We start from the raw sequence: 22773 nt of genomic DNA on the forward strand, positions 1-22773 counted from the left end.
TTTGGGTTAGGAAGCAGGAAACAAACAAACAAAAAAAACCAGCAGAGATGACCAAGGATCAATGCAGGGCCAAAACAGTCTCTTAGAAAATCTTTAATTGATAAGGGTTAGCATATATACACTTGAAGCGGTACACAGTAACTATGGGGACTTTACATGGGTTGTGTTATGGCTAAAGTGCCTGCATCAGGAGTCCACAGTACATAATTCCGAAGGTGCATACATCAAAAGCACAAAGGGAGTCTTTCACTAAAGCTTAGCTCAACTTATCTGCAACAGGGCCTATGGGAATAAAATGGGCCCTGATGCAGATAACTCAAACTAAGCTTTAGTAAAAGACCCTTAAAGTTGTGTATGAGCTCACAAAGCATAGCAACAAATCTGTAGTGAAGCTGAAAAAGCACTTTACCCTGGGTGATAAAAGGCAGGTACAAACAGTTACAACCTTCAATGGGGTTAGTCCAACAGTATTTCTTCTCCACAACGTGGTGATTCCCTTACCTTTTCAGCTACTACATTTGAGAACCAGAGAGACCTTCTTTACCTCTTAATTTTATGTGATTTTCTAACATACTTGTTGCCTTTGAAATAGCACCTTTCAGTTTTGCCCACTTCTATTCTACTTCCTTCAGCTGTTCCCATCCAACTAACTCTTCCTTGAGAAATCCCCCTTCTCCGCAAAGTTAAGTTTAAAAAAAAAATCTAGAACCTTCAATCTCGAATAAGCCCTCTCCTCCTTTGTCTTAATATTAAACCACACCATTCATTGATCACTGGATGCCAAGTGATCTCCCACCGTAACTTCAGAAACATTGTCTCCGTTTTTAAGCACCAGGTCAAGAATAGCTCTATCCCTCATCAGTTCTGTTACCCACTGCTGAAACAGTTCTTCCTGTAGAATCTTAGATCCCTTTGCTTCTAGATGACCTTGTGGCTGTGACGCCCCAATCAACATCTGGCATATTAAAATCACCTAACAGTAGTATTTTCCCTTTCCTAACTATCTTGTGGATGTCTTCAATTAAGTCTCTGTCCATTTCTTCCGACTGAGAAGGTGATCTGTATATTACACTAATGTGAATATATTTTTCTTTCCCTCTTAGCAGTTTAACCCACAGCACTTCTTCCTTACCCTGTATGTCCTGCAAGTCTGTCACCGGAATATTATTCTTAACATATAACGCCACTAATCCACCTTTTTTTCCCTACTCTGCCCTTTCTGAATGGATTATAGCCAGGTATAACTATATCCCAGTCATGGCCTTCCATGAGCCACATCTCTGTGTCCACCACTATATCCAATTTGGCTTTTATCATAGCCTCTAGATCTAGAAATTTGTTTCCTGTACTACCGTTATACAAGGTTCTCCACATGTTCTTTTTTCGCTTTTCTGTAAGGGTATTTGGTGTCTTACCTTTCTGAGGGTTATTAATGACTGGGGCTTTTCTCACGCATCCCCAGTGAATCTAGTTTAAGGCCCTCTTAATACTTTAAAACTTTTTTCTTGCTGAAGACACGTCTTCATTTCTGTGGATACTGATGTCGCTACCTTTATCCAGCTCTTTAGACCATCATGGGATGATGACACTCTGAGCTGATGCCACTGTCACCACTTCCAGTGCACTAACCTAATGCAACTACTTTATTTGTTTGTTTTCATTATTTTCTTGCCTGGGCTGTTGATGCTGTATCTTTCACATGGATCCTTATGTAGGGTTACCATACGGCTCCAGAAAAATGAGGATAGATTGAGCCAGTCCGGATTTTACTTCCATTGAAAGCAATGGAAGTAAAACTCGGACTGGCTTAATCTGTCCTCCTTTTTCTGGAGCCATATAGTAACCCTATCCTTGTGTTCAGTACCAGTTCTGACTCTAGTTGCCATGGCAATCTGTTTTGTGTTCATAGATGCATATAAAGTTGTACATCTGATGTATACCAAATGTATTTTTATCCAAACTGAGCAAAAACTTTGAGGTGGGATTGGAGATGGATTTGCATTTATGTACATACTTTTGAAAATATGGAGTAACACAGAATGTTTGTGTGCCAAAAAGCAGTTGTAACTGTAAGCATATAAATTCCATGGGGTAATTTTCAAAGTAGAACTGTACATATAGCTTTTGTTTTTAAAAATATGCTGTTATTCATGCAGGGAAAAGTGTGTTCATACTGTACAATTTATGAAGGTACTCGGTTATAACATTTCTTCCAAATAACTGACAATACTACTACTACTTATCACTTCTATAGCGCTACAAGGCATACGCAGTGCTGTACACCATACATGAAAAGACTGTCCCTACTCAAAGAGCTCACAATCTAAATAGTATCCTGTTTTCTAAGTTTTTTCTAGGCTCCACACAGCTGCTTCTTGACCATGTGCTCACAATACTAACATGGTTTTGCCCAAACAGCCATTTTACTAGGTTTCTGCTCATTCTACCAGGGAGCAGGGCCACCGAGAGCCGGGGCCGGGCCCGGGACAAGGCCGCCCCCAGGCTGCCCCCGGGACCCCCCACTTGAGGTCGCGTTGCGCCCCCCCATCCGAGGTCGCCGGGGCCCCCTCCACCCGCTGCCAGTGCCGGGCCCCCTGATCTAACCTGAAGTGCTTTCATCTTCGCAGCAAGCAGCAGCAGCAGGGCAGACCTCTCCTTCCTTCCCTGCCCCGCCCTCGCGGACGTTATGTCAGGCGAGGGCGGGACACGGAAGGAAGGAGTGGCCTGCCCTGCTGCTGCTGCTTGCTGCGAAGATGAAGGCGCTTAAAGTGGTTAGTTGTGGGAGCGACGGAAGGGCGGGCGGGCCTGACTGCGGCAGCGCCGGGCCCCCACCCCCGGAGGCCCGGGCCCGGGGACTTTTGTCCCCCCTGTCTCCCCCTCTCGGCGGCCCTGCCAGGGAGATCCAGTCATGGCATGCATGTTAAGAAAATGAAAGTCAGTTTTTCCATAAGAGCAATTAGAGGACAATTTTCAAAAAAAATATTCTGTATGTAAAGCTTGTTGTATAGTTCAAAAATGGCTTGACCACATATGCATGTAAAAAGTAGACATTTGGAAAGTGTATGCCTGCTTTTATGCAGTCTGCAAATAAGGAGTTTCCAGGAGCATATTTTGGGCAGAACAGAGGTGGAGTTGTACTCTACGTCTGCATGTTCATTACATGTGCACATTGACACCTTTTTCACAGCACATGTAAATTTTTACATTGGACTTTGTGCACTGTTGGGATTGGATCTAGGAGCCTATTTTCTAAAAATCACATAGTTTTACAAGTGCCAGTTTCCTCTTCACGTAGCTAGATATGAAGTTCCCCTTTGAGGCTGTAGCCACTAGCCTCCTACACTCTAAACTAAGCCTCAAGTCACAGATTCTCACAGGTGTCCTGCAAGACTGTATCCACCACTGTTTTCTTCTAACCGGCCTCTGCTCCTCTGTCTGTTATGCTTGTCAGCGAATCTAAGTTTCTTCTAGGCTCCACACAACTGCTTCTTGACCATGTGCTCATCCGACATTCTTTTTCAGGGGTCTTTCCTTCATCCTCAAACCACATCTTAATTGAATTTACTGGTCTTTATGGCTGCTGCCCCTTGAAGGTGTTACTAAACAACCTTTCAACCATAAAGTCCTCACTTCCTCTCTCCTTTTCATGTTCCTCTTTGATGCACCCTCCTCCTGCAGACTTATTTTAGTATATCCTCAGTCTGCGCTCAGCTAGCTGGATCCTAACTCTGTATAGGGATGATCAGCCAGAAATTTTTTGTTTGGTGTAATTTCCCATGTTATTAAATGTTCATTTATTATGTTTCATTTGACCATTTTGTCAGTTTGTCAGTTTCCACTAATAGGGTGCACTATCCCCTAGATTCTATATATGGTGCTGAAAAATGTGCACTGAAATTTGTGGATCAAAGATACTCATGCAAATTAATTAGCTAATGAGCCATTAACTTGCAATAAATTGATGTTAACAATAAATTAGTGCAGTTATTTGGCAGTAATTGGAATGTGTGTGCACGTTTTCCTGCATCCTATTCTATAACACTGGCACTCAAATCCACTAGCACATAACTCTAAGCCGCATTGAGCCTGCCATGAGTGGGAAAGCGCGGGGTACAAATGTAACAAAAAATAAATACAAATAAAGGGGGTATGATCAGAGGCAGGGCAGGACAGGGGCATTCCAAAAAATTATGTGTGTTGTTAGAGAATAGTGCCATTCCCAAGTCAAATGCCAAGAGTTGGGTGCCAGCATTTACAATTAGTTTCAGCTGGTATAAATACTGGCACCGAACTTTGGGCATGGGAATTAGCTCTAAGTACTATTATATAAACTGGACTGATGGGCCCTTTTACTAAGCTTTGGTAAAAAGGGGGCTTGCACTAGCGTCAGTGTGTGTTTGTGATGTGCGCTGAGGCACACTTTTTTACCTTAGTAGGTAAAAGACTGTTGTTTTTTTTGTAACGAAATGGCCATGTGGTAAGTGAACTACTTGCCGTGCAGCCATTTTGGGGGGAGCACTTACTGCCACCCATTGAGGTGGCGGAAAGGGCCCCCCGTGCTAACCTGGTGGTAATGAGGCGGTGTTTAGCACTGCCTGATTTCCACAGGGTAAGCCCCGGTGCTACAAAAATAGAAAATATATTTGTAGCACTGGAAATGTCACACGCTAGGGGTTCAAACTACCGCCAGGCTCCTGTGGTAGCCCAGTGGTAATTCTGGATTGGCATGCAGAAAGCCCATTGCTGCACACCAGCTCATTAGTAAAAGGGCCCTGAACTTGGAATGCTGGTTATAGAATAGCTCTCCACGCCGATTTTTTTCCATCACCAATTTTTCAGCAGCATTTATAGAATTCTCCCTATGAGGAAAGAGGGAACACTATTTCAAAAGGAGGGTGCACTTTTCCTGAGTTTGCACTTGCACATTGATTTGTGTATGTGCAATTGTTTGAGCCATACTGGGTGAGACCAATGGTCCATCTAGCCAAGTATCCTGTTTTCCAAACAGTGGCCAATCCAGGTCACCAGAACCTGGCAGAAACCCAAATCGTGGCAACACACCATACTACAAATCCCAGGGCAAGCAGTTGCTTCCCATGTCTGTCTCAATAGCAAACTATGGACTTTTTCTCCAGGAATTTGTCCAAACCTTTTTTAAACCCAGGTATGCTAACCACTGTTACCACCTCCTCTGGCAAAGAGTTCCAGAGCTTAACCATTCGTTGAGTGAAACAATATTTCCTCCTATTTGTTTTAAAAGTATTTCCATTCAACTTCCTCAAGTGTCTTCTAGTCTTTGTACTTTTGGAACGAGTACAAATTGATTTACTTCTACTTGTTCTACACCACTTAGGATTTTGTAGACCTCAATCGTATCTCCCCTCATCTGTCTCTTTTCCAAGCTGAAGAGCCCTAACCTCTTTCGCCTTTCCTCATACGAGAGGAGTTCCATCCCCTTTATCACTTTAGTCGCTCTTTTTTGAACCTTTTCTAATTCCACTATATCTTTTTTTGAGATACAGCGACCAGAACTGGACGCAGTAGTCAAGGTGCAGACGCACCATAGAGTGATAGAAAGACATTATAGTATTTTTGGTCTTACTCACCATCCCTTTCCTTATAATTCCTAGCATCCTGATTGCTTTTTTGGTCGCCGCTGCACACTGAGCAGAAGATTTCAGTGTATTATCTACAACGATACCCAGATCTTTTTCTTGAGCGCTGACCCCCAAGGTGGACCCTAGCATTAGGTAACTGTGATTCGGATTATTCTTTCCAATGTGCATCACCTTGCATTTGTCCACATTATTTTTTCATCTGCTATTTGGATGCCCAGTCTTCCAATTTCCTAAGGTTTTTCCAATATAAAATAAAAGTACACACTATTTCCACCTGTTGAGCACTATTTCTATATAGGTGTTGATTCAAGAAAGAGCACCAAACTTTAGGCAACATGATTTTGTGTGATTTGCATGAATTCTGTAATGGCATGAATTCTGTAATGGCAGTTTTGCATAGAACTGCTGTTACAGGATACTATTGTAAGTCTGCAGGTTTGTGCCTAATTTTAGTTTGATCACGCCATGTCAAAGGCTGGTGTAAGTGCTCGCACCTAACTGTTGGTAGTTAGGTGCATAGGGGAAGATTCTATATATAGCGCCTAAACAATATGCACAGAAAACATTTCTGCCTAAGTGTGTTTTATAAGCAGTGCCTAGATTTAGGCGCAGTATATAGAATACACTTAGTTGATATTCCAGTGCCTAAAACTACACATGTCCATTTACACCATTGAAAACATGTTGTAAATCCTGGCGCGTAGATTTAGGTGCACTGAGCCATATTCTATAACTATGTGCGTAAATTTTAGAACACCCGTGAAATGCCCATTTCCCCGCCCATAACCACATCCCTTTTTGCCTGTGCGCATTACAATTTAGGCATTCTGCATTACAGAATACACTTAGCGATTATTGTTGCTTGTTAAATGCTGTTAGCGCTGATTGTCTTGTTAAGTCAATTAAATTACGTGCGCTGTTATAGAATCCACTTGGATTTTAGTGCGGAACGCTAGGCACGCTATATAGAATCTGAAGAATAAGGCTAGATTCTACATATCACGCCTAAAAATATTGTCGCTGAAAAAAATATACCTAGGCGTATTCTATAAACCGTGCCTACATTTAGGTGTAGTTTGTAGAATACGTTCAACATTTTCTGTGAGTATATTTAGTCGTGGCCATTAACGCCACTGAAAACCTGGTTTAAATGCTGACACTTAGTTACGTGCAGAACGTGCATATTCTATAGCACTGTGTGGAACTTCTAGGAATGCCCATGACCTACCCACAGCCACGCCTCTTTTTCAGATCCATGTCTTATAATTTATGTGCATCACTTTATAGAATACGTTTAGACATTTGTGCACGTAAATTCTAATTAATGCCAACTAGTTTCAATAATTGCATGTTAAGTCCCATTATTGGTGCTGATTGGCTTGCTAAACTAATTAAGTTGCATGCGCAAATCCAGAGTATGACTGGATTTGCACGTGCAACTCAAATCGCACTATATGTAATCTGGGGGATAATGTGCGCGTTCTATAAGTAGTGCGTGTAACTCCTAGGCACTCCCCTGACCTGCCTATGCTCCTCCCATGTCCATGCCTCCGTAGAAGTTGTGTGTGATAGAAATTACATGTGGAAGTTCTTGGTGCCAATTACACTAGTTAACACCAATTTAAACCAGTAATTAGCTATTAACCCCAATTAGCAGCATGCAGCTGACCTTATTCAATAGACTGTATGCACAACTTTGCGCACTAAGCTTAATTTTGGATGCCCATTTTGATAGAATTAGAGTGAACAAAAAAACAGAAGATGTATTTTCTCTGTTTATTTTCATTCTGTAATGGCATGCAACAGCATAAAATATGTCAACTATATATCCTATGTCATTTTTAAATGACAGCCCATCCTTAACTGACAGCCAATCTGTCCATTTTTTTTAGGCTGTTGCTCATTGTAGAGAACCCTGGTTCTATCATAACTAGCCATTAAAAAGCTGCATATTTCTGTGAAAACCTATGGGCACATTTTGTGATTATTTGACAGTGAACTTGTGTAATGCAGTTTACAGCTTTTTTTATATTACTCTGCACTGTATGCTGGCTTCTCCTAATAAAATTGATTGTTATAAATATGACAGTTGCATTGAAAATCTTCCCACCCCCTAATTACAAAGCTTTTACTATGTCAATAATTTACTCTTACACTTAAATTAGCTCCTTAAATTTGCCTCATGAATAGGATGAGGTATAATTAATGTAGCTTTTTTTTTTGAGGTTGTGTTTTATGAATCTGTAACTTAAGAGTGTTGTGAAAGGCGAACACCAGGTCTATGTATATGTATATGCTGTGCCATTGAATTGCATCGCATTTTTCAAGACTTTGACTTTAATCAACAATCCAATTACATGAAGAGATCCATATTTACAGTTCAAACAAAGCAGCATGAATAAGAGTGAAAAATGTAATGCTGCTTCGATAAGTTTATTCTGATGTGAGATATAATTTGTCACCAATGACATTGCTACTAAACATAATGGCTTGCTACATGTCAATTTGATTAGGTGATCAAATTTAGCATAAAATCCTGAAGCTGGAAAATAAATGTAATTTATTCAGCTATGTGGGTGCCTTAAACTTATGTGAGTTCATCCACTGTAACTAGGGCTGCATTTTCTGTAAGATAGAGCCAGCGCCTGCCTGTGGATGTTGTACCTAGAGGGGCTTAATACCATCAGCTTTGTAAGGTCATTTGTCAGTTTTAAATAAAGACCTTGTTCAGGAAGAAAGTCATTGTGAGAGGAATTTTATTGGATCCACTGTTTGTTCGCTTGTCTGTTCTCCTGTGGAGAGATCACCTTCTGTGTGTGTTTGTACCTAGAGGGGCTTAATGCCTGTCAGCTTTGTAAGGTCCAGTTCTTCCTTCCGATGTTGCCTGGAAGGCACTGGACAGTAGAGTTGCAATGGCAACATATAGTGCACTAATTAAAGCTATGCTACTAGGCCTACAACAAAGTAAATACTGCTGATGAATATTATAATGGCTGGTGAGGACCCTGAGTGATTGTTCCCCAGACAGAAGGGCAGATGTTCTGCTGTAACTGAAGTTTGCTGCAGAATGCAACAACTGTGTGTAGCAGCAGTGATGCATATGGGGACAGATTCTATATAAGTTGCCTAAAAATCCACGCATTAAGCATTTCTGCCTAAGAGTATTCTACAAGAGGCACCTAGATTTAGGCATGGTATATAGAATATGCTTAGTTGATATCCCAGTGCCTGAAAACTACGCAATTCTATTTACACCAGTGAAAAGGAGCATAAATCCCTGCGCACTGGGCCATATTCTATAACTACATGTGTAAATTTTGGAATGCCCAGAAAATGCCTATTTTCCTACCCATAGCCATGCCCATTTTGAACTGCATACATTAGAATTTAGGCACAGTTCATTATAGAATATGCCTAGCGAGTTGTGCAGGTATATTTCTAATTATTACCAATTAGTGCTTATGATTGCTTCTGAAGTACCGTTATCAACGCTGATTAGCTTGTTAAGACAATTAAGTTACGAATACTGTTATAGAATACGCCTAGATTTTGGTGCAGATCTCTAGGCATGCTATATAGAATTCGGGGGATAGTGGCCTGAAGCCACCAACAACAAAGAATGGGGGTGGGGTTATATTTGCAGCCTCTTGGAAAGCAATGGGAGGGGTGGAGATGAGGATGGACACTGCTGAGTATGGAAGAGGTATGGGAAATGGAGAAAGAAGCTGAGCTGCAGGAGGGGAATTCAAGTGGGAGGGAAGGAGAAACAAGAGAGAGAATGATACTGAGCTTGGGGAGGGGGAATCAGGGAAGCAGAGAGATACTGCTGGGTAGGGAGCTGAAAGTAAAAGAGGGTGATGCTGCTGTGAATAGGAACAGAGAAGGGGGGCAGAATTCTTGGCAGGTGAAAAAGAGACAAAAGGGGATATGTCTGGGCAGGTTAGCAAAGAAAGCGGATATTAGATGAAGGAAGAGAGAAAGGAGATAGTGGGCAAGGGGTAAAAAGGGAAGATACAATATACATTCTTATATACCACCATTACCCAATTCAATGTGGTTTACAATGTTAAGAAAACTAGTACAAAAATAAGAATAACAAGGAAAGCAAATAATGCTAATGGAGTTTATTTAACCATACACTTTGGAGTAGAAACATGTTTCCAATTTGCCCCTACAACTCTTATAATTAGTTTCTAAGCTTAATTCTAATGGGAGAGAGTTCCACGCTAAAGCTGCCTGACAAGACAGGGTTAAAGAGTAAATCCCTTTCAATTTAAATTGTATTAATGTTGGGAGAAAGGGAGGAGAAAGGCATAAGATGCATTTCATTGGGGACTTTGGAAGGGGATTGCCCCTACTTCTCCAGATACCTAGTGGGTGTGTGGGAAGTGTCCCTATCTTACCTAGAGGTGTAAGTTCTGAGTATAGATTTTAGCATAAAATCCATCTTGACAATGCTTCCAGACTTTTTCTGCCATCATATTCTAAGTATGCTGTACCATTTTCTAATTCAGTTTGGTTTACTAAAGAGAAAATCAATTCTAAAAATGTTCTATACTTTGAATTTTTTTTTGGTTTTGCAGTAAATTGTTTATATGAACTATAATAAAGTATTGGTGACGTTGCCGTTTCATACACTATAGTTGATAGACTGCTGATAAATTCCTGGCTGTGGGCTCTGGATGGCCATAAAGCATATTTTTCACAGAGCAGCCAATTATCTCCACCTTCTTTGGCATACCATGTAGCTTTACAGATGACATCATTATGCACTCATTACTGCTAACCCTTTTTAATGACAAAAAAATCTCATGCAAGAGTAGAGAAATGAACCTCAGAAAAGTAGTCATTTTTAAGATCACTCACTTATGTAAACTCTTGTCCTGCAACATTAAGCCTTACCTTAGGCTTTCTGCTTCATTAATTTGGTACTCCCTGGGTTACCGATGCTTATGTGCTTGACTTGGTTGCAGAACCCACAGCTACCGCAGTGTAAAATGACATGATATAAAGTGATGTACAAAACAGCGAGAGCTTTATCACTCAGCTGCGAAAAGTAGTTACATGCAGGTCAGGCAGAGCTGTGAAAAAATCTCTCCTGCTTCACCCCTCCTCTTCTTTCTCCATCTTAGAAAGAGCCCTGATTCATACAAATAGAATTCTGTTCATCTTTGACAGATGGTGTGCCAGCTCTTGCCAATACAAGTGATTGTACAGCTCCCAAACTGACCAGACTAAACATAACATTGGTCATTGGTATCGAAAAATGGCTACAGCATTAAGGGCCGGATTCTATATATGGTGCCTGTGCGGTAAACATTTCTGCCTAAGCATATTCTGTAAGCGATACCTAGTTTTAGGCACAATATATAGATTACTCCTAGTTGAGATCACGGGGCCTAAAACTACGCACATCCATTTACACCAACGGAAATATGGCGTAAATGCCGGCACGGAGATTTAGGCGCACTGAGCCATATTCTATAACAGTGCATGTAGATTTTGGAAAGCCCCTGAAATTCCCATTTCCCCATCCATAAACAGGCCCCTTTCTGGCGGCATGCATTAAAATTTAGACAGTGCGTTACAGAATACGCTTATCAAGTTATGCGCGTAAATTATAATTATTGCCAATTAGTGCTCATTATTGGTTGTGAAATGCTGTTAATGACACTGTGTTAAGCCAATTAAGTTACGTGCATTGTTACAGAATACGGTTGGATTTCAGCACAGAATGCAAGGTGCAATATATAGAATCCAGGGATAAATGGCTATAATGGAACCCATTGAAATGACTGCATATGAGGCAAATATAGGTGAAAATGGGCAGCACAACTCTCAAGAATATAAATGATAGAAGAATAGGTTTTCAATCTGATTCAAGGTCAAATACTACTACTACTACTATTTAGCATTTTTATAGCGCTACAAATAGAACAAAACACAGCTGTAAAAAAAAAAACAATCCCCCCCCCAAAAAAAAGAAAGAAAAAGAGTAAAAAAGAGAATATAGCAAATAAGTGCAATTTCTGGATACCAAAACTCACTAATTTTCCAGGGACGTAGCCAGACCTCAACGAGAGGGGGAGCCAGAGCCCAAGGTGGGGGAGGCACATTTTGGCCCGCCTCCCCGTCGCTGCCCCCCCCCCCCCCCCGCTGCCACATCCCACCCCCCCCCCCCCCCCCCCCGCGGCTGCTACTGCCTCCCCACCGCCACCCTCCTGCCGCCGCTTCCACCCCCCCAACCACTGCTCCTTCCCCATCGCCACTGCAAAGGTACCTTGGCTGACGAGGGTCTACAACCCCTGCCAGCTAAAGCGGTTGACCCTCCCTGTTCTGTTTTCATTTGCTGTGCATGCAGGTTTTAATGAAACTGAGCATGAGCGAGCATGCTCAGTTTCATTAAAACGAGCGTGCACAGCGACTGAAAACAGGACAGGGTGCCAGGTAATGTGAGACCAGCGCGGGACAAATGTTTTAGCTGGTAGGGGTTGGGGACCTCCACCAGCCAAACTGGGGGACAGGCCCCCGTGCCCCCTTCATAGCTATACCACTGATTTTAACAGTAGGGTGATGGTCAACTCACAAATGAAGTAGAGAGAAGATTTATATTCCTACCTATTATTTCACTATCCAGCTCATTTTCGAAGGAGAAGGGCACCCATCTTCTGACACAAATCAGGAGATGGGCATCCTTCTCCTAAGGTCGCCCAAATCGGCATAATCAAAAGCCGATTTTGGGCGTCCTTAACTGCTTTCCATCGCAGGGACGACCAAAGTTCAAGGGGGCATGTCGGCAGTCTACCGAAGGCGGGACCACATGACCCCCTTCCACCCCCCCAAAAAAACAAACACATTTTTTCCAGCCTCTATGCCAGCCTCAGATGTCATACCCAGCTCCAACACAGCAGTATGCAGGTCCCTGGAGCAGTTTTTAGTGGGTGCAGTGCACTTCAGACAGGCGGACCCAGGCCCATCCCCCCCTACCTGTTACACTTGTGGTGGTAAATGGGAGCCCTCCAAAACCAAGCACAAACCCACTGTACCCACATCTAGATGCCCCCCTTCATCCCTAAGGGCTATGGTAGCAGTGTACAGTTGTGGGGAGTGGTTTGTTTTTTTTGGGGGGGGTTGGGAGGCTCAGCACACAAGGTAAGGGAGCTATGCAGCTGGGAGCAATTTTTGAACTCCACATGCGGTGCCCCCTATGGTGCCCAGTTGGTGTCCTGGCACTAGGAATGCTGGCTCCTCCCACGACCAAATGGCTTGGATTTGGTCGTTTTTGAGATGGCCGAACTCAGTATCCATTATTGGTGAAAACCGAGGTCACCCATCTCTAAGGTCAGCGATCTCAACATTTAGGTCAGCCTAAATGTTGAGATTTAGGCGTCCCCGACCGTATTATCGAAACAAAAGATGGACACCCATCTTATTTTGATAATACGGGATGCCACGCCCCTTGGCCGGGGTGTCCTTAGAGATGGGTGCCCTTAAAGATGGGCGCCCAGTTCGATCATGCCCCTCCATGTCATCCTCATTTTTACTGTTGTAATTATGTCTGCACACCCTGGCTCTCCATTTATTTATTTATTTGAAAATTTTCGAGCTGTACTATAATGATGTTTATTAGTTTTATTTGCCTACAAACTCATTGCTCAGAAATGACTTTCAATATGGATGAAATGATCCATATGTGCAGGGCTGGCTTTTGTTTCCAGTAACATTTTAAGGTAATAGTCTGTTAGCACACCATTTAAACTACTGGTTTTTAAATTCAAGAGCAGTGTAGTAAATTACTTTGAGTTATGTTACACCGATCTATTCACCGGAATCCCAACAGATGATATAATTATAATTAAAGATGAGTTTTACAGAATAATTCACTTCTTAAGTATGCAAAAATGAGGTCATTTTCTCCTACTTCCACAAACGTTTAATCTTCCTATCTAGCTAATGAAAGCCGTAAACAGTGTCATCTGTCAGGTTAGTGACAGAGACTGCCACTTATGACAGGGTTATTGTTTATTTTAGCAGTTAATTTGCAGGCCGGAATCATTTAATTGTTCTGAGTACATAATTACATGCCAACATTTTCCAGTTTAATTAAAATGTACAAATCTGAAGATTAAGGAAGTTTTGAATTATTAATCATTCCTCCACTAGGAAATCTTGTTGCTCTGCAGGAGATTTGTCCAGTGTACAACTGTACGTCTTTCTCCCTTTTTTATTCACAGACAGACAATTTTCCCGCAGAGCCCAATTACACAGGCAGCAGGCAGCAGTTTGTTCAAAGGTAAGGCCCATTAAGTAACTTTTTCTTCTTTTCCCATTTGCATTATTGTTAGAATTGTTTTGCCAGAGAATATAATTCACTGTAGAATGAGCAGAGCTAATGTCTCTCTCCCTGTGTCTCTGTTTCAGCAGCTCAACCTTCAAGGACCCAGAAAGAGCCAGTCTAAGGGACAGTGGTCACGGGGACAGTGACCAAGCTGATAGTGATCAAGACACCAACAAAGGCTCCTGTTGTGACATGTCTGTTAGGGAGGCACTTAAGATGAAGACTACTGCCAAAAACCAGCCGCTGGAGCAAGGTGAGTGATGCCTTGTATTGTCTTAGCAATCATTATCATCCCATCAGTAGTACAGGGGTAGTTTATCATAATGGAATAAAAGCTATCAGCAACAACAGTGAATCTTGCAGTTGGCTCAAAGCAAGAGCTAGTCAGAATTTCTCAGCATACATTTCAAACAAACCTGTAATATCCTTTACATTATCTTGCAGGAGATGAAATAATCATTAAGAGGAAATAATTTTATTAAATTCACACTTTTCAAAACTGAATTGAAAGCATTCTACTTTAGTGAATGTATATAGATGTTGAGGATATAAACTCTATGCTTGACTGGAACATTTACTTGTTAATATAGCTTGAAAAAGACTTAGAATGCCAGAAGAAGAAAAAAAACAATGGAAAGGGAGAAGTTAAACTTCATGGTTGCATTGTTTTATTTATAATACTGACTTCGCCATTAATGCCAGTGTCAGACGTAAAGTGTCGTGTAATAGCATTATCTGATTTTCAGTATAATCATTTCATTCACACCCTGAAGAAAGAATCACAGATAATTGTTTGTGAAGTCAATAAGATATGAGTAATATAACTACAGCGTCTGGCAGTGTTCTCTAGACTGGGTCTCAGATAAATCTGTTTATTTTCTCAAATTGTGTTCACAAAGCTTGTGTCCAACTCATTCTTTGGAGGGATTTTTTTTAACTAATTATGATGTCTTTTATTGCAAACAAAATAAGAAGCTAACAGTATCAGCTGAGCAAAATTAAACTCCATAATTTTTGAGTGCTGTTCCAAGCCACTAATGCTGAGTAAAATGGAAAATCGCCTTATTTTGAGTTTGCTTTCAAATACAGTTTTTGCTAGCCCTTTCTGGTATGTAGCAAATGGTTCACCATGTAAAAGAAATTTTATAAATTGACTTAAGTCTTTCTTAATGAGCAACTATATTTGCATTTAAGCTGAATTATATTATGGGCTTTTACAATTGGTGATTAATTGGCATTAGATTTTGCCTCTAGCATCATCTGATCTGTACAATATTCATCAGTAAATATACACAGTGGTGGTTTATGTTTGATAATCTTGTAATTCAATCTAATTTTGCTGTCTAGAATATTTAGAATTCTATAGTACAATGTATTCTGTACATGTTGGAGAGCTGACCTCATAGAGGACCTTGTTTTCCAAGTAATAAATGCCAGAAAGCTTTTTCATGACCTTTTTAGCAATGACTTTCTATGTATAATTGAACATTGATCTGTGTAAAGGTGCATTCCTGGACATATTCTCAAGAAACTAGAAAACAGAGTCTTACTTTCTCAAATTTTGTATAGGAAACCCGATTTAAGACTTATATGACAGCTCTCAGATCTTAATATATGTTGTTTGTAAGGAGGAGAGAGAACTTTAGAATTAGGACAATTATTTTATTTAAAATGAATGGGCTCATAGATATATTTTTTAACACTAGCAAATTTGGCATGTGTATAGCTCGCTTTTTCAGAAAATAGTGACAGTGCTCCAGATTTAGTTGAGAATTTTGAAATGTATTTCTAAAGCAGAGTTCCTATGTAGGATATATATTTTAAGGTATACATAAATACATAGTACAAAACAAAGCCCAGCATAAGATACTTTGTATTGAATTATCACTCGACAAATTTTGAAAGTCATTCTTTTCTCTTGCTTATTTGCTTTTGCATGGAACTGGTCCATACGTTGTATTTGTCATGATTTCTGGTTAAGGGAAAACTGCTCATGTGATCAAGGTCACATTAATTCTTCAATTTTGTTTTTGTGTACACAAGTTGGCCTGTGGATATTAAAAGGTCTTCAGATGCATACCAGCTCTTACGAGTAGGGGACATTTAGGTGAGTGAGGATTTTTGTGTGGAAATGAATTGTGAGCATGGGGTAAAGTTGGGAAAACGCCAACCCCCTAATTCTCTAACCTTAGCACCTAAGTGTGAATGCAATTTGCATGCAAGGTTATAGAATGCTAGCACTTACTCATGTGAATGTGAACTTTATGTGCGCAAGTGCTAGGCATGCACTCAGTTATATTCTATAGCGCATAAATGTAAAGAGGCGTGCACAAGGGGAGGCACATGGGTGGGTACATTGGGGAGATGGGTGCCAAACATCTGCGTGAGTAGATTATAGAATATTGTCATTTACGTGCTAAAATGATACATTTAGACACACACTTGCTATTGACATGGCCTAAGTGGGCATGCTTAAATGTTAGTGCATAAATGCCAACTTACGCTAGCATTCTATAATGGAATCTGGGCACCCAGGTACTATTATAGAATTTGTGTTCAGTGTTCTCTATTTTAGTGCCTAAATTTTGGCACACTTTATAGAATTGTCCTCACAAATGTTTCTAAAAATCTGATAACCTAAAAATATAATCTGATTTTTGTTTCCAATCTTGTACTTGTTTTCCCCTTCTGTATTGCTTCCCCATGCCCCCTTTCTCTTCTGGCTTTTCACTATCATTTAGCCTTTATAGCATTCTACTTTTCTTTGTCCATGTTGGATTCTATTTCCTTTGTTGACCACCAAGATTGAATCAGTCACACAAGTGAATAACACTGACGGATGGCACTAGAACAGAACAGTTATCCCAGAGTTAAAAACTAGTTGATGGTTCTCAGCATATGTAGGTCTATCCGTGTGTAGTAGTCTCCTCCATCACCTTAATTTGTTATTATTTTCTGCTCTGCTGCAAAACAATTTCTGAAGCATTTAATCTTCTTGTCTTCTGACATTGTTTTTTGTTATTTTCATTCAATTTCATTATAATTTTTTTTGTTTGTTTTTGCTTTTGTGATATCCTCAAAGGCTGTTTTCTGACACTGTCCAGCTTGTGAGAGAAAGATCACAAACTAGTTATTACCACCTGTTTTGGTTCAGAACTCAAGTAGAAAGAATGCAGACCTCTGGAAAGAGGTCCCCAGAAGACCAAGGAGTTTGACGGAATCACTTCCAGCCTGCTGTGAAGTAGAGAAGACACTCTTGCACAGAAAATAGAGCATAAGAGCTCTTCAGTGTGAAGATCAACTGACTCTAAATACTTTATCGAGTCCTCAACTTCTGATATTGCCTCTGTTCCCTAACACAATCAGGCTTATTTTCAAAAGAGAAGGACACCCATCTTTCGACACAAATCGGAAGATGGGCGTCCTTCTCACAGTTGGGCATAGCGAAGGCGGGACTTGGGCGTGCCTAGCACATGGGCATCATCGACCCATAATGGAAAAAAAGGGCGTCCCTGACGAGCATTTGGACTTTACCTGGTCCAGTTTTTCTTATGATGAAGTTACAAAAGGTGCCCAAACTGACCAGATGACCACCGGAGGGAATCGGGGATGACCTCCCCTTACTCCCCCAGTGGTCACTAACCCTCTCCCACCCTCAAAAAAGAACTTTAAAAATATTTTGTGCCAGCCTCTATGCCAGCTTCAAATGTCATACTCAGGTTCATCACAGCAGTATACAGGTCCCTAGAGCAGTTTTAGTGGGTGCAGTGCATTATAGGCAGGCGGACCCAGGCCCATCCCCCCCTGTTACACTTGTAGTGGTAAATGTGAACCCTTCAAAACCCACTGTACTCACATGTAAGTGCCCCCCCCCCCTTCACCCATAAGGGCTATGGTAGTGGTGTACAGGTGTGGGTAGTGGGTTTGGGGGACTCAGCACACAAGGTAAGAGAGCTATGTACCTGGGAGCTTTTTCTGAAGGCCCCTGCAGTGCCCCCTAGGGTGCCTGGTTGGTGTCCTGGCATGTCAGGGGGACCTGTGCACTATGAAAGCTGGCTCCTCCCATGACCAAAGGGCTTGCATTTGGTCGTTTCTGAGATGGGCGTCCTTAGTTTTCATTATCACCGAAAATCAGAAATGACCAAGTCTAAGGACGACCATCTCTAGGGACGACATAAATGTCAAGATTTGGTTGTCCCCAACCGTATTATCAAAACAAAAGATGGACGCCCATCTTGTTTGGATAATACGGGTTTCCCCGCCCCTTTGCCGAGACGTTCTGCGAGAGCGTCCTCAGGAAAACTTGGGTGCCCCTTTCGATTATGCCCCTCAATGGCTTCAAGAGTCCTAACATGAATAACTAGTGGCACAAAGCCTTTGATACAAGTCCTAACTGAAATTTCCTTATCATCCTGCTAGACCAGTCCACGTGGTTGAGTCCTCGAGCCAGATTACTCCTGGGGTACATATCATGGTTCTTACCAGTGGTGTGCTGGAGCCGCTTGCACCGGCTCGCAAGAGCCGCTTGTTAAATTTTGACAGCTCTTGCGAGCCGGTTGTTGTTGGGGGCGAGCCGGCTCCATTGCGGGAGGTAAGCATGGCAGGAGGGCGCGATCACAGGCCATGCTTACCTCCCCTGCCGCTCCGAAGCATGTCCAACGATGTCCTTCGCCCCCACCCTCCCCTCCCGCTCCCATCCATATTTTTTTAATTACCTCTGTCGAAGCGCACGCTATTTAAAGCCCTGCTGCGTGCTGGCCATCTCCAGGCTTCCCCTGCTGGATGATGTTCGTGCCTTAGTCCCGCCTTCATTCTGACGTCATTTCCTTTTTTCGCGAAGGTGGGACTAAGGCACGAACATCATCCAGCAGGGGAAGCCTGGAGACGGCCAACACGCAGCAGGGCTTTAAATAGCGCACGCTTCGACGGAGGTAATTAAAAAAAAGACAGATGGGAGCGGGAGGGAGGGTGGGGGCGAAGGACATCATTGAACATGCTTTGGAGGGGCAAGGAAGGGCAGGGGAGGGAGGAGAATCGCTGGGTATGGATGGGTAGAGGGGGCAGGGAAGAGAATTGCATGGATGGGTAGAGGGGGGCAGGGGAGAGACTTGCTGGGCATGGGTGGGTAGAGGGGGGCAGGGGGAGATTTGCTGAGCATGGGTGGGTAGAGGGGGGCAGGGGAGAGACTTGCTGGGCATGGATGGGTAGAGGGGGCAGGGGAGAGACTTACTGGGCATGGGTGGGTAGAGGGGGCAGGGGAGAGACTTGCTGGGCATGGATGGGTAGAGGGGCAGGGGAGAGACTTGCTGGGCATGGGTGGGTAGAGGGGGGCAGGGGAGAGACTTGCTGGGCATGGATGGGTAGAGGGGGACAGGGGAGAGACCTGCTGGGCATGGATGGGTAGAGGGGGGCAGGGGAGAGACTTGCTGGGCATGGGTGGGTAGAGGGGTCAGGGGAGAGACTTGCTGGGCATGAATGGGTAGAGGGGGCAGGGGAGAGACTTGCTGGGCATGGGTGGGTAGAAGGGGCAGGGGAGAGACTTGCTGGGCATGGGTGGGTAGAGGGGGGCAGGGGAGAGACCTGCTGGGCATGGATGGGTAGAGGGGAGCAGGGGAGAGAAGAGAATTGCTGGGTATGGATGGATAGAGAGGGGCAGGGGAGAGAGGAGAGTTTCAGGACATAGATGGAGGGGAGAGCAAGAGAAATTCTGGACATGGATGGAGGGGAGGGAAGGGAGAGAGAAGAAATGCTGGACATGGAGGGAAGATAGCGGAAGGAGATTAGATGAGGGAAAAGGATGTGAGGAGAGAAACTGCACATGGATGGAGAAAATAGGCAGAAGCTGGATCCATTGTTCAGTCAAGTATGCGGAGGACCAGAAATGAAGAAGAAAGGAGGAAAGAAAAGAAATAAATGGAAAGGAAGCCCTGGAAACGGAATCAAGGGAACAGATAGAGAGCAGCAGAATCAGATACTGGCCCAGCATGATGAGAGAAACAAAGTCACCAGACAACAAAGGTAGAAAAAAAATAATTTTATTTTCATTATAGTGTTTGGAATATGTCCACTTTGAGAATCAGGTGCTGAACGTTAAAAGTTTATGTTTATTTACTTATTTATGGCATTTTATCCCATATTAAACATGAATTAGATTGGAACCTGGGATCATTTAAATTTTTTTTCCTGGAGAGAGTAATGTGTTGGCCGCCCCCCCTCCCCCGGGTATAGCCAGATCTGCAATTTTGTTTTGGGGGGGCGCAGAGCTGGGTGGGGGGCACAGTGGTGGATGGGGGGTGCAGAGGTGGATGGGGGGGGGTGCCGAGGTGGACCGGGGGCGCCGAGGTGGACCGGGGAGAGAGCCTGTTGTTAAAAATTTACCAGCACACCACTGGTTCTTACCCTGATCTCTCTGAAGTCCGAAGCTCTGGTCCATGGTCTTTAGCTTGGTGAGGCTGTCTGGTGGTGGTCCCTGCAGGACCCTTGCCAGAGAAAGGGTGTGATCCCCTGTACCATTCCACCCTCCCACTTGTGCATCTCTACAGTACAAAAGAAAAAAAATGGAAATTTGCTGTTCAACTTTATTTCTTATTTTAATAATTATAAATAATGATTTAAAAAAAAAAAAAAAAACAACAACAACAGAGAGAAAACTTAAACTGCATCCAAGCTACCTGGAGGATTAACAGTGGAAGGCAGCAGGCAGACCTGGAGACCCTGGTGAATGGTGCTGGATCCCAGGCTTCGGGGGGGGGGGGGGGGGGGGGGGGAAGAAGACTCAGAATAATGCTATCCATGAAGGCTCCCAGGCTCATTCTCTGGTACTGTGTGCTTAGCAGAAGCCAGCAGGTCAGTACTGATGTCAGTTCCTTTTGCTCAAACTGTGAGGGGTGGGCCTGATATCATTCCTGACTGCCTCTGGGAGAGACTTCAGAGGGGGATCATCGTGTCTCTGATCTCTCTCCTGATCTAACCAGGCTGCCTGTAGGACTGCCATTTTAGCAGGAATTATGGTCATATTGCTGCCATTCCTCCATTTTGTAGGGCAGTGTGGAGAGAGTGAGCCGTATAGGATGGGGAGGGGGATGCTACCCAGTCCAGCTGCCAGAATATGAATGCATCTTGGAAGAGCTTAATGGATGCAAATCCTATGAATTATGGCCTTCGGGTCCTGTAGAGGGGCATCCTTTGCCATTGAGGGGAACTGGCCTTCTGGCATAGGATTCTCATGGTCTGGGATCATAGGGTTCCACCGGGATCCTGGCATCCATTGAAAAAAAATTAAGCAGCAGGCTAGTGAATGATGGAGTCAGAAGTAGGCTTGGACTCTGTCTCACTGCAGTTCTGGTAGCTGGGCAAGTTCCTCACCTCCCTGGACTTTGCAGAGGCTTACCTTCACATTGCCTTCCAGGAATCTCACCAGTGTTTTCTGCATTTCTGCATCTTGAGCAAACACTTCCAGTTCAGGGCTCTTCCCTTTGGTAAGGGAACAAACCTCAGACCTTCTACAAGGTCATGGTGGTGATAGTGTATTTCCACAAACAAGGTATTTAGGTGCATCCATACTTGGATAATTCGCAGATTTGAGCAGACTCAGAGGAGGACTCAAAAGATAATACAGCTGCTCGAGCACCTGAGCTGGGTAGTGAATTTTGTGAAGAATCAGTTGACTCCCAGGAGTTGGAATACCTTGGAATTTGCTTCAGTACAAAGGAGGAGGCCATGTTTCTTCCTGAGATGTGCATGCTTAAGCTGTAGACACAGAAGTGGGAGCTATGTGTTCAGCAGGCTCCCTGGGCCTGGGATTAATTACAGCGCTTAAGATCCAGATGGTGATGTGGGCAAGAGCTCATGTGTACCTGCTCCAGAGAGTGTTAATTGTCTTGTTGGATCCCAATAGCAGCTCCCCCTCTGGGGAAAGTGTCATTTCTTGGCTTGGTGGGACAACCTCTGCCATATTATCAAAGTCTTTTTTTCTGGACTCTCCCAAGTAGATAGCAGTGACCACTGAAGAAATCTCTAGGGATAGGGGAGCCTACTGTATGGATTGGGCTGCATGAGGTCTTTGGTTCAGGACAGAGGCAGCATTGGTCACCAGTGGCCTGCAGATGAGAGGCATTCATTTGGCACTACAGGAGTTTTCCCCCTCTGTTAGAAGGAAAGGCAGTCTGAATGACGTTGGACAATACTGCTGTGTTAATGTATATCAGTAAACAAGGAAGCATCCAAATCAAGGTGGTACCCTGGAGGTTGGGTGGATTGCAGTTGACCTGAGTCTCTTCTCTCAGCAATCTCGGTGGAATATATTGAAGGGTTGGAGAATGTGCAGGTGGACTTTCTCAGCCAGAATGCACCAGATTCCGGGGAGTGGAAGCTGAGCTCCTCCACCTTCCAGCTCCTGGTGGATCAGTGAAGCATTCAATTCTTTGACTTCATGGCAACAAGTAAGACCTCTAAACATGCATGGTTCTACTGCCACAGGAAGGAACTGGACTTGGTGGGGACTGATGCCCTCATGTAGCCCTGGCCACTGCAGGAGCCTGTTTATGTTTCCTCCCCTGACCCTAGTCATCATAATCCTCTGTATTTGCTGGAAGGAACCCTACTCTGGCTGCTTCATAAGCAGGGGCTCCTCTGGAAGGTCCAGTGTGCAAGGAGGATCCTGTTCCTTTCTGACTTATGGCCTGACCCTGATGCAGCACCTGAGGATCAAAGGATTATTGTTTTTGGTCATTTCTGTGCTGCTGGGTCTGCAATTTGAACCTTTTAAGAGAGACTCATTGAACCATTTTACCCTGAAGGCAGTGTTTCTAGTCGCCG

General features: G+C 43.2%; 1 protein-coding gene across 1 annotated transcript in view; it reads left to right on the plus strand.

Moving 5' to 3' along the window:
* The window catches only part of PCDH17 (protocadherin 17), a 330821-nt gene that overhangs the window by 160553 nt on the left and 147495 nt on the right, over positions 1-22773 (plus strand). The window contains 2 exon segments of the mRNA XM_030200558.1: positions 13853-13911; positions 14040-14209. Coding sequence (XP_030056418.1) covers positions 13853-13911; positions 14040-14209 — 229 coding nt within the window.

The sequence above is a fragment of the Microcaecilia unicolor genome, chromosome 4 (assembly GCF_901765095.1).
Source record: "Microcaecilia unicolor chromosome 4, aMicUni1.1, whole genome shotgun sequence".
Classification (NCBI taxonomy): Eukaryota; Metazoa; Chordata; class Amphibia; order Gymnophiona; family Siphonopidae; genus Microcaecilia; species Microcaecilia unicolor.